This window comes from Macaca thibetana, chromosome 11 (genome assembly GCF_024542745.1).
Source record: "Macaca thibetana thibetana isolate TM-01 chromosome 11, ASM2454274v1, whole genome shotgun sequence".
Classification (NCBI taxonomy): Eukaryota; Metazoa; Chordata; class Mammalia; order Primates; family Cercopithecidae; genus Macaca; species Macaca thibetana.
The window spans coordinates 107,977,496-107,994,006 of NC_065588.1; the positions used below are offsets into that span (position 1 = coordinate 107,977,496).

The window sequence follows — 16,511 nt, forward strand, 5'->3', positions numbered from 1 at the left end:
GTCTTGCTATGTTACCGAGGCTGATCTTGAATTGCTGGGCTCAAGCGATCCTCCCACCTCAGCCTCCCAAAGTCCTGGGATTGCAGGTGTGAGCCACCGTGCCTGGCCTCTAACATCTCTATCTTTCATAGCTTTATTGAGATATAATTCATGTAGTGTGAAATGTACCATTTTAGTGTACGATTCAGTGATTTTTAGTATATTTACAACATTATGCAACTATCACCACTAATTCTACAATATTGTTGTCACTTCCCCAAAATATCCTGTACCCATTAGCAGTCACTCCCCATTCCTCCCCCCACCAGGCCCAGGCAACCACCAATCTATGTTCTGCCTATAGATTGATCTATTGTGGACGTTTTATACACATGGAATCCTACACTACATGGTTCTTTGTGTCTGGCTTCTTCCATGTAGCATGTTTTCAAGGTTCATCCATGTTGTAACAAGAATGTAACAGAACATAAAAGGCCAAGTTATATTCCGTTGTGTGGATAGACCACATTTTGATTTTTCCATTCATCTGCTGACAGACACTTGGTTGTTTCCACCTTTTGGTTACTGTGAATAGTGCAGCTAGGAACACTAACATTTCTTTCTTTCTTTTGAGACAGTCTCACTCTGTCACCCAGGCTGGAGTGCAGTGGCACCATCTCGGCTCACTACAACCTCCGCCTCGTGTGTTCAAGCAATTCTCCTGTCTCAGCCTCCTGTGCAGGTGGGACTACAGGTGCATGCCATCACGCCCTGCTGATTTCTGTATTTTTAGTAGAGACGGGGTTTCATCAAGATGGTCAGGCTGGTCTTGAACTCCTGACCTCAGGTGATCCACCTACCTCAGCCTCCCAAAGTGCTAAAATTGCAGGTGTGAGCCACTGCACCTGTCCTAACATTTCTTTTCTTTTCTTTTTTTTTTTTTTTTTTGAGACAGAGTCTCGCTCTGTCTCCAGGCTGGAGTGCAGTGGCGCGATCTTGGCTTACTGCAACCTCTGCCTCCCAGGTTCAAGTGATTCTCCTGCCTCAACCTCCCAAGTAGCTGAGATTACAGGTGCCCACCACCATCCGTGGCTAATCTTTTTGTATCTTTAGTAGAGGCGGGGTTTCACCATGTTGGCCAGGCTGGTCTCAAACTCCTGACCTCGTGATCTGCCCGCCTCAGCCTCCCAAAGTGCTGAGATTACAGGCATGAGCCACTGCGCCCATTCTAACGTTTCTTTTTGTCTCATTTCTCTTTGTGGCTAATTATTAAGGTAATATAAACTTGCATTAATAAATTTAATGAGAAAGTGTGTAGGCTATGTGTGGCAGCTCACATCTGTAATCCCAACACTGGGAGGCTGAGGCAGGAGAATCTCTTGAGCCCAGGATTTCAAGATCAACCTGGGCACTACAGCAAGACCTCGTCTCTACTTAAAAAAAAAAAAAAAAAAAAAAAAAAAACAAATCATGACCAGCCTGGCCAACATGGTGAAAACTCATCTTTACTAAAAAGACAAAAATGATTCGGGCATGGTGGCGGGCGCCTATAATCCCAGCTACTCGGGAGGCTGAGGCAGGAGAATCACTTGAACCTGGGAGGTGGAGGTTGTGGTGAGCCAAAATCGCGCCACTGCGCTCCAGTCTGGGCGACAGAGTGAGACTCTGTCTCAAAAAATAAATAAATTTTGTTCTTTTTTAAAAAAGCAAAAAAAATTAGCCAGATGTAGTGATGCGTGCCTATACTCTCAGCTCCTTGGGAGGCTGAGGTGGGAGCCCAGGAGGTCAAGGCTGCAGTGAGCAGTGATCACACCACTGCACTGCTGCCTCAACGGCAGAGTGAGACCCTGACTCTTTTAAAAAAAAGGTGTTTAATGTAAAAAATAAGACTCTGTTGCATTTCTTTTATTCTCCATTGGTAACCTCACATATGAACACACAGTTATGTTGTTGTATGTTTATTTTTTTAAAAATAGGCTGGGTGTAGTGGCTTACCCCTGTAATCCTAACACTTGGGAGGGAGGCCAAGGTGAGCCAATTACTTGAGCCCAAGAGTTCGAGACTAGCCTGGGCCACATAACAAAACCCTATCTCTACTAAAAATATAAATATTACCCAGGTGTGGTGGTGCACACCTGTAGTCCCAGCTACTAGGCAGACTGAGGTGAGAAGATCACCTGAGCCCAGGGAGGTTGAAGTTGCAGTGAGCCGTGATTTTGCCAGTGCTCTTCAGACTGGGCAATGGAGTGAGACCCTGTCACCCTTCCCCCTACCCTATAAAGAAGTATATAGTGCATATTCTACAAGCTTTCCTTCTTTTTTTTTTTTTTTCTTGAGACGAGGTCTCACTCTGTTGCCCAAGCTGGAGGGCAATAGTGCGATCTCAGCTCACTGCAACCTCCACCTCCCCGGTTCAAGCGATTCTTCTGCCTCAGCCTCCCGAGTAGCTGGGACTACAGGCATGTGCCACCATGCCCAGCTAATTTTTGTATTTTTAGTAGAGATGAGGTTTCACTGTGTTGGCCAGGCCAGTCTCGAACTCCTGACCTCATGATCCACCTGCCTTGGCCTCCCAAAGTGCTGGGATTACAGGCATGAGCCACTGCACCTGGCCCAAGCTTTCCTTCTTTTTACGGAATATCTTGGGCCATCTTTCTGTGTCAGTTAGTTCTCAGATCTATTAGTGACAATAGAATATATCGGATGCACCGTAATAATTTTAACCAACCCCTCTACTGATTTATACTTAGAATTGCTTCCATCTTTTGCCTTTACAAAATGCTCCCCAGCCTGGGCAACAAGGGAAACCCTGTCTCTACTAAAAATACAAAAATTAGCCCAGCATAGTGGTGCATGCCTATAGTCCCAGCTAACTCGGGAGGCTGAGGTGGGAGGATCGTTTGAGCGTGGGAGGCATAGGTTGCAGTGAGCAGAGATCACACCACTGCACTCTAGCCTGGGTGACAGAGTGAGACCCCATTTCAAAAACAAAAATACAAAAAAAAAAGATACTCCCTAGTGAATATCCTTGTTCATTTCTCTTTGTGCATATGTAGAATAAATTCCTAGAAGTTAAATAGCTGGGCCAAAGGGTCTGAGCATATAATTTTTGAGCAATATTAATAAACCACTTGCTCTAAAGGCTGTACCAGCCTGTCATCCTTCTAACAGTGTATGTAACAGTCTCTTGCTATCAGTGTATTTTCTTCCTAAACTTTTTGGTAATCCTACAGTTGAAAAGTAAAAATTGATTTGATGTCCTTTTCTCTGATACGCTGAGGAAGTTGGGCCTTTTTGGTGTTTTCTGCTATTGGCCCTGTGTGTTTCCTCTTCTGATCTTGCTTACTCATGACCTTGGTCCGTTTCCCAGTTGTCTTGTTGCCTGCATAATTCTAAGCCTGAAGCCTAGGAGAGGTCTGAATCTGATGCCTCCATAACTCTGGGTTCCTTCTCCCACAGGTGGATGAAACTCAGTTTAAGAAGATCCTCGGCTACATCAACACTGGGAAACAAGAGGGGGCGAAGCTGCTGTGTGGTGGGGGCATTGCTGCTGACCGTGGTTACTTCATCCAGCCCACCGTGTTTGGAGATGTGCAGGATGGCATGACCATCGCCAAGGAGGAGGTGAGCACCTGGGGCCGGTGTTCTGGGAACGTTTTTGGTGGGAGATGAGGTAAACAGTTCAGCCTGGCATCCTGCCACTGTCACCCATCTGCTGGCTTGGGGCCAGATCTGGAGTTAATGCCCAGAACCAGTGCCCATAACAAGTTATTCATAGTATGTATCTGATCTTGTCGCTCCTCTTCAGCTTGTACCCTCTGTCTGGGAGATCGTCTGCATTCCTTAGCATGGCCTGCAGGCCTTCGTGTCGTGGCCCTCAGAGCCAAGAGTCTAGGAATGATGTTGCCTGCTCCTTCCCATGACCTTTTGTTTTTCTTTTTTTTCAGTCAGAGTCTTGCTCTGTTGCCCAGGCTGGAGTGCAGTGGCATAATCATGGCTCCTTACAGCCTTGAACTCCTGGGCTCAAGTGATCCTCCCACCTCAGCCTCCTGAGTAGCTGGGACTACAGGTGCTCACCACCATCCCTGGCTAATTTTTAAAAAAATTTTTAGTAGAGGCTGGGTGCAGTGGCCCATGCCTGTAATCCCAACACTTTGGGAAGCCGAGGTGGGTGGATCACATGAGGTCAAAAGTTCGAGACCAGCCTGGCCAACATGGCGAAACCCTGTCTCTATTAAAAGTAAGAAAAAATTAGCCCAGTGTGGTGGCACTTGCCTGTGATCCCAGCTACTCTGGAGGCTGAGGCAGGAGAATCACTTGAACCCGGGAGGCTGAGGTTGCAGTGAGCTGAGATCATGCCACTGCTCTCCAGCCTGGGTGACAGAGCAGGACTCTGTCTCCAATTTTAGCCACGCCTGGCTAATTTTTGTATTTTTAGTAGAGACGGGGTTTCACCATGTTGATCAGGCTGGTCTCAAACTCCTGACTTCGTGATCTGCCTGCCTTGGCCTCCCAAAGTGCTGGGATTACAGGTGTGAGCCATCACACCCGGCTTATTTTTTCTTTTCTTTTTTTGAGATAGAGTCTCACTCTGTCGCCAGGCTGGAGTGCCGTGGCACGATCTCGGCTCACTGCAACCTCTGCCTCCCGGGTTCAAGCGATTCTCCTGCCTCAGCCCCTACTAATAGCTGGGATTACAGGCACGCACCACCACACCCAGCTAATTTTTCTTATTTTTAGTAGAGACAGGGTTTCACCATGTTGGCCAGGCTGGTCTCGAACTCCTGACCTCAGGTGATTCACCTGCCTCAACCTCCCAAAATGCTGGGATTACAGGTGTGAGCCATCGTACCCAGTCAGAATTTCTTTTTTTTTTTTTTTTTAGTAAATACAAGGTCTCACTGTGTTTGACAGGCTGGACTCAAACTCCTAGACTCAAGCAGTTCTCCCACCTTGGCCTCCCAAAGTGCTGGGATTACAGGCATGAGCCACAGTGCCCAGCTGACTTAAATTCTTTCACACTAAATCTACATGTCACGTGTGAATAACATACCTGGCAGAATTGTTTAGAAATGGGAAACTGTATGTAAAGCCCGGGGACCACAGGAGGAAGTTGGCCCCTGTTAGCTCCATTCCCTGTGTGTTCTGCTGAGCTTGATGACTGTTGTCTTCCCCTGGAACTGTTAGAGCATGGCTGGGGGCTCATCCCCCAATCTGGAATCATCTGTTCTGCTCTGCGAGAGCTCGATGGCAGGTGCCTCTGTGTTGCTGAAACCCCCTACTCTGCTCTGTCCCTCCAGATCTTCGGGCCAGTGATGCAGATCCTGAAGTTCAAGACCATAGAGGAAGTTGTTGGGAGAGCCAACAATTCCACGTACGGGCTGGCCGCAGCTGTCTTCACAAAGGATTTGGACAAGGCCAATTACCTGTCCCAGGCCCTCCAGGCGGGCACCGTGTGGTAAGAGCCTTCCAGCAGCCCCTCACAACCCAACAGAGATTCCTCAAAGCCAGGGCCTTCTGGAATCCAGTGGTCAGCATCCTGGAATTTGGGGAGCTGGGCTCAGTTTCTCCTGGGTCAGGGTGTGATGTTGATTTGAGAGGTCCTGCTACCTCACCTCCGAGGGATCAAGCTTCTCTGTGGTGCAAACGCCCTGCACCTGTCCTTGACAGGCAGCTGGGTGGTGGGCCTCCTCCCCAGCTGCCTCAGGGCAGGAGACCAGAGCAGAGGGACCCGTGATTGTGACACTGATCCTAAAAACTTAGCCCCCGCTTCACACTTAGCCCCACTAGGATGGCTATATATTTACTATTTTATTTATTTTTAGTTTTATTTTTTGAGACAGAAAAAAATACTCCACCCAGGCTGAAGTGCTGTGGGGTGCGATTATAGCTCACTGCAGCCTTGAACTCCTGGGCTCAAGCAATCCTCCCACCTCTGCCTCCTGAGTGGCTGGGACCACAGGTCTGTACCACCACACCTGGCCAATTAAAAACAATTTTTTTTGTAGAGATGAGATCTTGCCACGTTGCCCGGGCTGGGCATAATAAATATAAAAATATATATTTTTTAAATATATAAATATTTATATATACCTCCCAGATGTGGAGGTTGCAACGAGCCGAGATCATGCCATGGCAACTCCAGCCTGGGTAACAGAGAAAGATTACATTTCAAAAAAAAAATTTTTTTTTAAGTTAAAAATAAAATACAGACTTTGGGGCAATACAGGGGATCCTGGGAGTGTAACCCATAACCCCCAAGAGTGACTTCTGCAATCTCATTTCAAATTACAGGGTCAACTGCTATGATGTGTTTGGAGCCCAGTCACCCTTTGGCGGCTACAAGATGTCGGGCAGTGGCCGGGAGCTGGGCGAGTACGGCCTGCAGGCATACACTGAAGTGAAAACTGTGAGTGTGGGACCTGCTGGGGGCTCAGGGCCTGTTGGGGGTTCAGGGTCTGCTGGTGGCTCGGAGCCTGCTGGAGGATTGGGGTCTGTTGGAATCTCAGGGCCTGCCAGGGGTTTAGGGTCTGCTGGGCAGGCCACCTTTTGGCCTTTCCCTCATGCTTGAGGCCATCAGCGTTTCCTACTAATTTCCCATTTTAAGCCTGAGAAGTGACAAGAGAAGGTAAAGACCCAGCCTCTGCTCTGTCCCATGAGAAATACCGAGGGACGTGCCCCAGCCAGACCTATGTGGTCATTTGCTGGGCTTCGTTATATGCCAAGGCCTATAGAGCCTGAGAAGAGGGAGAGACCTCAGGGGCTGGAGCCAAGAGGAAAAGCTTATAGTAAGAATCAGGCCGGGCGCGGTGGCTCACGCCTGTAATCCCAGCACTTTGGGAGGCCGAGACGGGCAGATCACGAGGTCAGGAGATCGAGACCATCCTGGCTAACATGGTGAAACCCCGTCTCTACTAAAAAATACAAAAAACTAGCCGGGCGAGGTGGCGGGCGCCTATAGTCCCAGCTACTCGGGAGGCTGAGGCAGGAGAATGGCGTGAACCCGGGAGGCGGAGCTTGCAGTGAGCTGAGATCCGGCCACCGCACTCCAGCCTGGGTGACAGAGCAAGACTCCGTCTCAAAAAAAAAAAAAAAAAAAAAAGAATCAGCTGGCCAGGCGCCCGTGGCTCACACCTGTAATCCCAGCACTTTGGGAGGCCAGTGTGGGTGGATCACGAGGTCAGGAGTTCAAGACCAGCCTGACCAACATGGTGAAACCTCGTCTCTACTAAAAATACAAAAATTAGCCAGACGTGGTGGTGTGCACCTGTAATCCCAGCTACTCGGGAGGCTGAGGCAGGAGAATCATTTGAACCCAGGAGGCGGAGGTTGCAGTAAGCCAAGATTGTGCCATTGCACTCCAGCCTGGGTAACAGAGCAAGACCCCATCTCAAAAAAAAAAAAGAGAGAGCTATTAGGTTGGAATGGAGCAATTCCCACAGTAATAAAAATATTTTAAAATAATAAAAAAATAAGCTATTAGGCATGAGATATCAAGGCCCATAACCATACCCATCTCCTTTGATTTGCAACTTCAATGATTGGAATATAGCCTGAAGGACTCATCAGAAATAAAAGAAAGCGTTCCTTCCATAAATGTTCTTCACTGCTTTATCTCTAAGAAGGGAAAATCAGATGTAACCTTAATGCCCAATAAATTATGGAACACCCCGTTCAAGGAGTAACAGGTATCTGTTACAGATGTTTTTGTAGAATATTTGATATGGAAAATGCTTAGCCTTTAAAGTAAAAACAGTATACAAACTAACATATATTCAATATAAGCGAATTTTTGGAATATATGTACATAGATACTCAGATACATTTACTTATAAATATAAAAAAAGACAGGAAAAAGTGGAGTGTGGTGGTGCATGCCTTTAGTTCCAGCTACTTGGGAGGCCGAGGTGGGAGGATCGCTTGAGCCACAAGTTTGAAGCCAGCCTGGAAAATGGGTTGAGAAGGCTTTCCAGGATTGAAATCACCAGGCTGGAGTGCACTGGTGCCATCACAGCTCACTGCAGCCTCCACCTCCTGGGCTGAAGTGATCCTCGCATCTCAGTCTCCCAAGTAGCTGGGACTACAGGTGCACATCACCATTCCCGACTAATTTTTTTATTTCTTGTAGAGATGGGGTCTCACTATGTTACCCAGGCTGGTCTCAATCTCCTGGGGTCAAGTGATTCTCCTGCCTTGGTCCCAAAGTGCTGGGATTATAGGCGTGAGCTACCACACCCAGCCTGGCTCTCAGTTTTGTAAGTCGAAAAACTTGGACAGGCCAAATTAAAGAGTCGTGTTTGCCAATTTCATAAGAGACTAATTTGGCAATGTAGCGAGACACCATCTTATTAAAAACAAAATGGCCAGGCGCAGTGGCTTACACCTATAATCCAAGCACTTTGGAAGGCCGAGGTGGGTGGATCACGATGTCAAGAGATCGAGACCATACTGGCCAACATGGTGAAACCCTGTCTCTACTAAAAATACAAAAATTAGCTGGGCATGGCGGTGCGCGCCTATAGTCCCAGCTACTTGGGAGGCTGAGGCAGGAGAATCGCTTGAACCCGGGAGGCGGAGGTTGCAGTGAGCCAAGATTGCACCACTGCACTCCAGCCTGGCGACAGAGGGAGATTCAAAAAACACAAACAGGCCGGGCGCAGTGGCTCACACCTGTAATCCCAGTACTTTGGGAGGCTGAGGCGGGCAGATCACGAGGTCAGGAGATTGAGACCATCCTGGCTAACATGGTGAAACCTCGTCTCTATTAAAAACACAAAAACAAAATTAGCCGGGTGTGGTGGTGGGAGCCTGTAGTCCCAGCTACTCTGGAGGCTGAGGCGGGAGAATGGCGTGAACCTGGGGGGTGGAGCTTGCAGTGAGCCAAGATCATGCCACTGCACTCCAGCCTGGGTGACAGAGCAAGACTCTGTCTAAAAAAAAAAAACAACAGGGAAATACACTAAAGTGCAAATGAGTTTCTACCTACCATGAATACTAATTATAGTTTAACCAGAAAACATAAGCACAAGTGATGTTTAAGGAAGAGGTAAATGGGTTGAGCTGGCCTTTCCAGGATTGGAAAAGAGGAGGCTCAAGGCAAGCCTGCCAGCTCTGGAGCAGGTGAGAAAAGGCAAACAGGACTCATTCAGGGCTACAGTGCCAAGCCTGAGACTGGAGAGGCCGAGGACACACCCTGTGTTTCTGAATAGCTCACTGGAATCAACTAAACGTGTTTCCTTGTTTAATGTGGAAACTTTCCAATCTATGCAAGGAATAGGTATAAAGGTAGAATGAGACCAGGCACAGTGGCTTATGCCTGTAATCCCAAGCATTTTGGGATGCCGAGGTGGGCGGATCACTTGAGGTCAGGAGTTCAAGACCAGCCTGGTCAACATGGTAAAACCCCGTCTCTACTAAAAATGCAAAAATTGGCCAGACTGGTGACAGGTTTCTGTGGTCCCAGCTACTTAGGAGGCTGAGACAAGAGTTGTCTGAACCTGGGAGGCAGAGGTTGCAGTGAGCTGAGATCACGCCACTATACTCCAGCCTGGGCAACAGAGCAAGACTCTGTCTCAAAAAACAAACAAACAAACAAAACAGTAGAATGAGCCCCTGTGTCCCCACCATAAAGCTATAACAAAGACCAGCTCACAGTCAGTCTTGTTTCCTGTATGCCCTACCCACTTCCCAGCATGTTCACTTCATCTACTGCCCGAGCAGAGCCCACAGCAGCAGGAGATGGCCATGTGAGTGGACAGCCTGTGCTGGGCTTTGAGTTATGGCATTGGATAAAAGGTCCAACTTCAGTTGATGGAGACTCTTAAATCTTGGCACATGACTAGTGTTAAGGAGGCGACGTCCAGGATGGCCACATGACAGGGTGGTATCTAAGCTGATATACCTGAAGGATGAGTGGAAGTTGATTTGGTGAAGGGAGGAAGAGAATAACGTTCTAGACAAAGAGCATGACTTCTGGAAAAGCTGTGATGGTGAGAAATACGGCTCCTCCAGGAACTGCAGGAAAGTTGCTGGTGGTGGAAGATGTAGTGGTTAGTGGGGAGAGAGCAGGGCCAGAATACATAGGCCCTTGTTGGCCATGATGTGGGGTTTGATGTCTTTGATAATGGAGTTTGATCTCAGCTATGGGAGCATTTTTAGTAGAAGAATTACGTGGCTCAATTTTTTTTTTTTTTTTCTGAGACAGAGTCTCGCTTTGTTGCCCGGGCTGGAGTGCAGTGGCATGATCTTGGCTCACTGCAACCTCCGCCTCCCAGGCTCAAGGGATTCTCATGCCTCAGCACTTGAGTAGCTGGGATTACAGGCACCTGCCACCACATCTGGCTGATTTTTTGTATTTGTAGAGATGGGGTTTCACCATGTTGGCCAGGCTGATCTTGAACTCCTGACCTCAAGTGATCTACCTGCCTCGGCCTCCCAAAGTTCTGGGATTTACAGGTGTGAATCACTGTGCCTGGCCTGCTCAATTTGTATTTTTAAAAGATTGCTCTGCTTAATCTATAGAGACAGAAACTTATTACTGGTTGTCCAGGGCATGGGGAATGGGGAGTGGCTGTTCATGGGTGCAAGATTGCTTTTGGAGATGATACAGATGTTCTAAAATTGAAGTATGATGATGATTGCACAACTTAAAATATTCTAAAAGCAATTACACTTGATTGTGCATAAATCATATCTCAAGAAAGTTGTTTAAAAATTTAAGAAAGGCCGGGCGCGGTGGCTCAAGCCTGTAATCCCAGCACTTTGGGAGGCTGAGGCGGGTGGATCACGAGGTCAGGAGATCGAGACCATCCTGGCTAACATGGTGAAACCCCGTCTCTACTAAAAATACAAAAAACTAGCCGGGCGTGGTGGCGGGCGCCTGTAGTCCCAGCTACTCGGAGGCTGAGGCAGGAGAATGGCGTAAACCCGGGAGGCGGAGCTTGCAGTGAGCCAAGATCGTGCCACTGCACTCCAGCCCGGGTGACACAGTGAGACTCCGTCTCAAAAAAAAAAAAAAAAATTTTTAAGAAAGCGACCAGGTGCCGTGGCTCATGCCTGTAATCCCAGCACTTTGGGACGCCGAGGCAGGTGAATTGCCTGAGATCAAGAGTTCGAGACCAGCCTGACCAACAAGATGAAACCCCTTCTCTACTAAAAATAGAAAAATTAGCCAAGCTTGGTTGCAGGTGCCTGTAGTCCCACCTACTCGGGAGGCTGAGACAGGAGAATTGCTTGAACCTGGGAGGCGGAGGTTGCAGTGAGCTGAGATCGTGCCACTGCACTCCCGCTTGGGCAACAGAGGGAGACTCCATCTCAAAAAAAAAAAAAAAAAAAAAAATGTAAGAAACGTCACTCTGCTTGCCATAGGGAGAATGGACCATCTGGTAAGAGGGGGGATGAGGGAGCTGTCAGGAGACTGCTCCAAGGAAAAAGATGATGGTGGTCTGGATTGGAGTGGTGCAGTGCAGGTGGAGAAAAGAGGGTATATGTGACGGGAAGCCAGGAGTAGGATTGGTGACTCTGGATATGGAGAGGAAAAGCAAAACTAGGAATCAAAGATGGCGCCCAGGTTTCCAAGGAGGGGTTGAGTGGTGACGCCAGTCCTATGATAGAGAACACTGAAGTACTGTGGTTCTCTTTAGGGTTGTGTTTGAGGTACCTGTCCAAACCCAAGAGGTGATGTGGAGAACACATCTAGGGAGATGGGCTTGGAGCTCCAGGGGCAAGACCCAGTTTTGAAATAGAAATTCTGACATCATTGGCCTATAACTGTTCATCAAAATCGTAGTTACAGGCCACGTGTGGTGGCTCACGCCTGTAATCTCAGCACTTTGGGAGGCCCAGACAGGCGGAACACTTGAGCCCAGGAGTTCAAGACAAGCCTGGGCAACATAGTGAGACCCCACCTCTAATAAAAATACAAAAAATTAGCTGCGTGTTATGATGCATGCCTGTAGTTCTAGCTACTTGGGAGGCTGAGGTGGGAGGATTGCTTGAGCCAGGAGGTCAAGGATGTAGTGAGCTGTAATTGCACTCCTACACTCCAGCCTGGGGGAAAAAAAAGAAAAGCCCTTTCTGCTCACACTCAGTCAGCAACGAGCTGAGAATGCCTACAGATCACAGCGAAACAGGAAGATCTAACAGTTCTCTGTCCCCCTTACAGATCACAGTCAAAGTGCCTCAGAAGAACTCATAAGAACCATGTGGGCTTTCTCCCTCAGCCATTGATGGAAAATTCAGCAAGATCAGCGACAAAACCAAGAAAAATGATCCTTGCGTGCTGAATATCTGAAAAGAGAAATTCTTCCTACAAAATCTCTTAGGTCAAGAAAGTTCTAGAATTTGAATTGATAAACATGGTAGGTTGGCTGAGGGTAAGAGTCTATGAGAAACCTTTTAAATGACAACAATACTGCTAGCTTTCAGGGTGCATTTTTAAAAAATAGATTCAAATGTCTTATCCTCTCTCTGAAACGCCTCCTGTAACTTGAGTTTATAGGGGAAGAAAAAGCCATTGTTTACAATTATATCAGCATCAAGGCAACTGCTACACCCTGCTTTGTATTCTGGGCTAAGATTCATTAAAAACAAGCTGCTCTCAACTTACTAGGTAACTCTTTGTCCATCTCAATAACCAAAGGAAGGTGGGGCGTGGTGGCTCACCCCTGTAATCCCAGCACTTTGGGAAGCTGAGGCAGGTGGATCACTCAAGGTCAGGAGTTTGAGACCATCCTGGCCAACATAGTGAAACCCTGTCTCTGCTAAAAATACAAAAAGTAGCCAGGCATGGTGGCTGGCACTTATAAGCTACTTGGGAGGCTGAGGCAGGAAAACTGCTTGAACCTGGGAGATGGAGGTTGCAGTGAGTAGAGATCGTGCCACTGCACTCGAGACTGGGAGTCAGAGTGAGACTCCATCTCAACAAAAATAATAAAATAGCCTAAGGAAACACTGGCAGGCAGTAATGATATGGCACACTGGGTATGATTTCTGTTCCTCCTCCGCTGTGGGTAAACAGCTTCTGTTTCATGCATTTAGTTTTTTATTTTAATTACACCAATAAGAATGTGCTTGAATGTTTCATGCACTTAACTTCTGGCCTGTTTACCCGTAGCAGGCTCTGAGATGTGCTCTAGAGACAAAACCTAAACATGATGCCCAAGATGGGGAGAGGTAAGCCAGAAAAGAGACACTGAATGTCCAGTGTTCTTAATTTTTTTTTTTTTTTTTTTTTTTTTTTTTTTTGGAGACAGGGTCTTGCTCTGTCTTCCATGCTGGAGTGCAGTGGCACAATCATAGCTCACTGCTGCCTCAACCTCCTGGGCTCAAGAGATCCTCCTGTCTCAGCTTCCTGGGCTAATGTTTGTATTTTTTGTGGAGATGGGGTTTTGTTATGTTGCCCAGGCTGTTTTCAAACTCCTGGACTCAATTGATCCTCCCGCCTCAGCCTTCTAAGGTGTTGGGATTACAGGCGTGAGCCACTTTGCCCAGTTCAGTTCGTAGTAAAAACTTGATCAGGCCAAATAAAAGTGACATTGGCCAATTTCATAATAGATTGATTTGGAAACCAGATGTCAGTTTACTCAGTTTAAGTGAGATCTGTATCTTCAGTAATCAGACCTCTTGAGTCTCCCACCCAGAACACTATCTTCCTGTAGTCAAGATACCTGTCAGAGGCCAGACACAATGGCTCACACCTATAATTCCAGCACTTTGGGAGGCCAAGGTGGGCGGGTCACCTGAGGTTGGGAGTTCCAGACCAGCCTGACCAACAGGGAGAAACCCCATCTCTACTGAAAATACAAAAAAAAAAAAAACTAGCCGGGCACGGTGGCACATGCCTGTAATCCCAGCTACTTGGGAGGCTGAGGCAGGAGAATCACTTGAAACTGGGAGGCGGAGGCTGCAGTGAGTCAGGATTGCTCCATTGCACTCCAGCCTGGGCAACAAGAGTGAAACTCTGTCTCAAAATATAAATAAAATAAGAAAAAGAAGAAATGGAAGCTGGGTTCAAGAGGGCAATCGGCAGTCTCTACCATCATGTAAAACAACACTCTGTGATTTGACAGTCTTGACAATGTATTTTTTTTTTTTTTTTTTTTTTGAGACCGAGTCTCAGTCTGTCGCCCAGGCTGGAGTGCAGTGACGTGATCTTGGCTCACTGCAACCTCTGCCTCTTAGGTTGGAGCAATTCTCCTGCCTCAGCCTCTTGAGTAGCTGGGATTATAGGTATGCACCACCATGCCTGGCTAATTTTTGTATTTTTAGTAGAGACGGGATTTTGCCATGTTGGCTAGGCTGGTGTTGAAGGCCTGACCTCAGGTAATTCACCCACCTCTGCCTCCCAGAGTACTGGGATTACAAGCGTGAGCCACCGTTCCCGGCTGACTATGTATTTTCAATATACTCCCCAAACTACAGCAAACTCCTCTTTAACTACTCAGGATTTAGGGTGATACCCTCCTTATGCCTAACTTTATCACAAGCTTAACCCTCATCTAATTATATAGGATGAGATTACTTCTAGGAAGATTTTCTGTGTATGGAGTGCATCATTTAAGAATATTTTAGGTCAGGCACTGTGGCTCATGCCTGTAATCCCAGCACTTTGGGAAGCTGAGGTGGGTGATTTGCTTTAGCCCATGAGTTCAAGATCAGCCTGGCCAATATGGTGAAACCGCATCTCTACAAAAAAATATAAAAATTAGCCGGGTGTGGTGATGTGTGCCTGTGGTCCCAGCTACTCTGGAGGCTGAGGTAGGAGGATCACTTGAGCCCAGGAGGTCGAGGCTGCAGTGAGCTGTGATCGTGCCTCTTCACTGCAACCCAGAGTGAGACCCCATCTCTGAAAAAACCACAAAATACAAGAAAAGAATACTGCAAAGACCCTTGGTAGGGGTGAATTGGAAAAAGTAGAGAAATATAATATTTCTTGACTGCTGTACTCACTGTAACTGTGAGAGAATTGGCTCTTTTAACCAATAGATAAGAAAGGAAATATTAGCTATGAAGAAATGTCTATCATGTTGATTTTGACATCCTAGACACATTAATCTCCTTGCACTGTTAGTGACATTAGAACCTTAAGCAGCTGTCTGAAGTAAAAACAAAGCTCTCAGGTGATGAACCATCTAATCTCTCTGGGTATTTGGATATGCGTTAATCACAGGAGTATTAGGTGTAAAGCCACTGCTTCTGGGTAGAGCCTCCACTTCTGGCTGCACAGAGGGCACAGAGAGCTTTTCCTTCAGCCCAGAGAAGCTTCCTAAGTGTGGGCGCCACCTTGTGGGACACACATTGAACTAAGATGCTATTTCTCCGAGAAGTAACAGGACAGTCCCTCCCACCAGTGTCCTTCCAACAGTGTTGCATACAATTTGGCTGTATATTTGGCAGGCAGTGTAATGAGGGAATCAAAGACCAGGATCACAGACTCGAAAGAATTGAAAACAGGGACTCCCAACAAAAACTTGTACACGAACCTTCACAGCAGCACTATTCATGACAGCTCAAAGGTGGAATCAACCCAAATGTCCATCAATAGATGAATGGACAGACAAAATGTGACATATCCATGCAATGGAATATCATTTGGCCATAAAAAGGAAGGAAGTGCTGATGCATGTTGCGATGTGGGTGAACCTTGAAAACATGATGCTGAGTGAAAGAAGCCAGACACAAAAGGAGAAGGACTGTATGATTTCACTTACAGGAAATGTCCAGAACAGGCAAATCTATATATAGAGAAGGTCGATTGCTGGGGGCCCTGAGAAAGGACCAATGGGGAGTGACTGCTATTGGGTGGGGTGCCTTTTTGGGGTGATGAAAATGTTTTGGAACCAGATACAGGTGGTGGTTGTACAGCATTGTGAATTTACTAAATACAACCAAATTGCTCACTTAAAAACAGTAAATTCAGGCCAGGCACAGTGGCTTACGCCCATAATCCCAGCACTTTGGGAGGCCAAGGTGGGCGGATCCCATGAGGTCAACAGTTCGAGACTAGCCTGGCCAACATGGTTAAACCCCATCTCTACCCAAAATACAAAAATTAGCTGGGCATGGTGGCTGGCACCTGTAATCCCAGCTACTCGGGAGGATGAGGCAGGAGAATTGCTTGAACCTGGGAGGCAGAGGTTGTAGTGAGCCGAGATCGCACCACCGCACTCCACCTGGGTGACAGAGCGAGACTCTTGTCTCAAAAAAAAAAAAAAAAAAAAAAAAAAAAAAAAAAAAATGGCCAGGTGCCGTGACTCATGCCTGTAATCTCAGCACTTTGGGACACTGAGGCAGGTGGACTACCTGAGGCCAGGAGTTCAAGACCAGCCTGGCCAACATGATGAAACCCCATTTCTACTAAAAAATACAAAAAATTAGCTGGGCTTGGTAGCACATGCCCAGCTACTTGGGAGGCTGAGGCAGGAGAATCACTTGAACCTGGGAGGCAGACGTTGCGGTTAGCCAAGATTGTGCCACTGCACTCCAGCCTAGGTGACACAGAGAGACTCTGTCTCAAAAAAAAAAAAAAAAAG

The 16,511-nt window shown here is 47.1% G+C and overlaps 2 protein-coding genes across 2 annotated transcripts in view; both read left to right on the forward strand.

Moving 5' to 3' along the window:
- ALDH2 (aldehyde dehydrogenase 2 family member) overlaps window positions 1-12,578 on the forward strand; it is a 419,735-nt gene extending 407,157 nt beyond the window's left edge. The window contains exons 11-14 of the mRNA XM_050749773.1: window positions 3,439-3,603; window positions 5,280-5,437; window positions 6,274-6,388; window positions 12,143-12,578. Of these exons, the coding sequence (XP_050605730.1) occupies window positions 3,439-3,603; window positions 5,280-5,437; window positions 6,274-6,388; window positions 12,143-12,175 (471 nt within the window). The 3' untranslated portion in view covers window positions 12,176-12,578. The remainder of the gene's footprint in view (window positions 1-3,438; window positions 3,604-5,279; window positions 5,438-6,273; window positions 6,389-12,142) is intronic.
- A 1,589-nt stretch (window positions 12,579-14,167) lies between these two features.
- Window positions 14,168-16,511, forward strand: part of ERP29 (endoplasmic reticulum protein 29) — a 221,605-nt gene continuing 219,261 nt past the window's right edge. Inside the window, exon 1 of the mRNA XM_050749865.1 lies at window positions 14,168-15,742. Within this exon, the coding sequence (XP_050605822.1) occupies window positions 15,695-15,742 (48 nt within the window). The 5' untranslated portion in view covers window positions 14,168-15,694. The remainder of the gene's footprint in view (window positions 15,743-16,511) is intronic.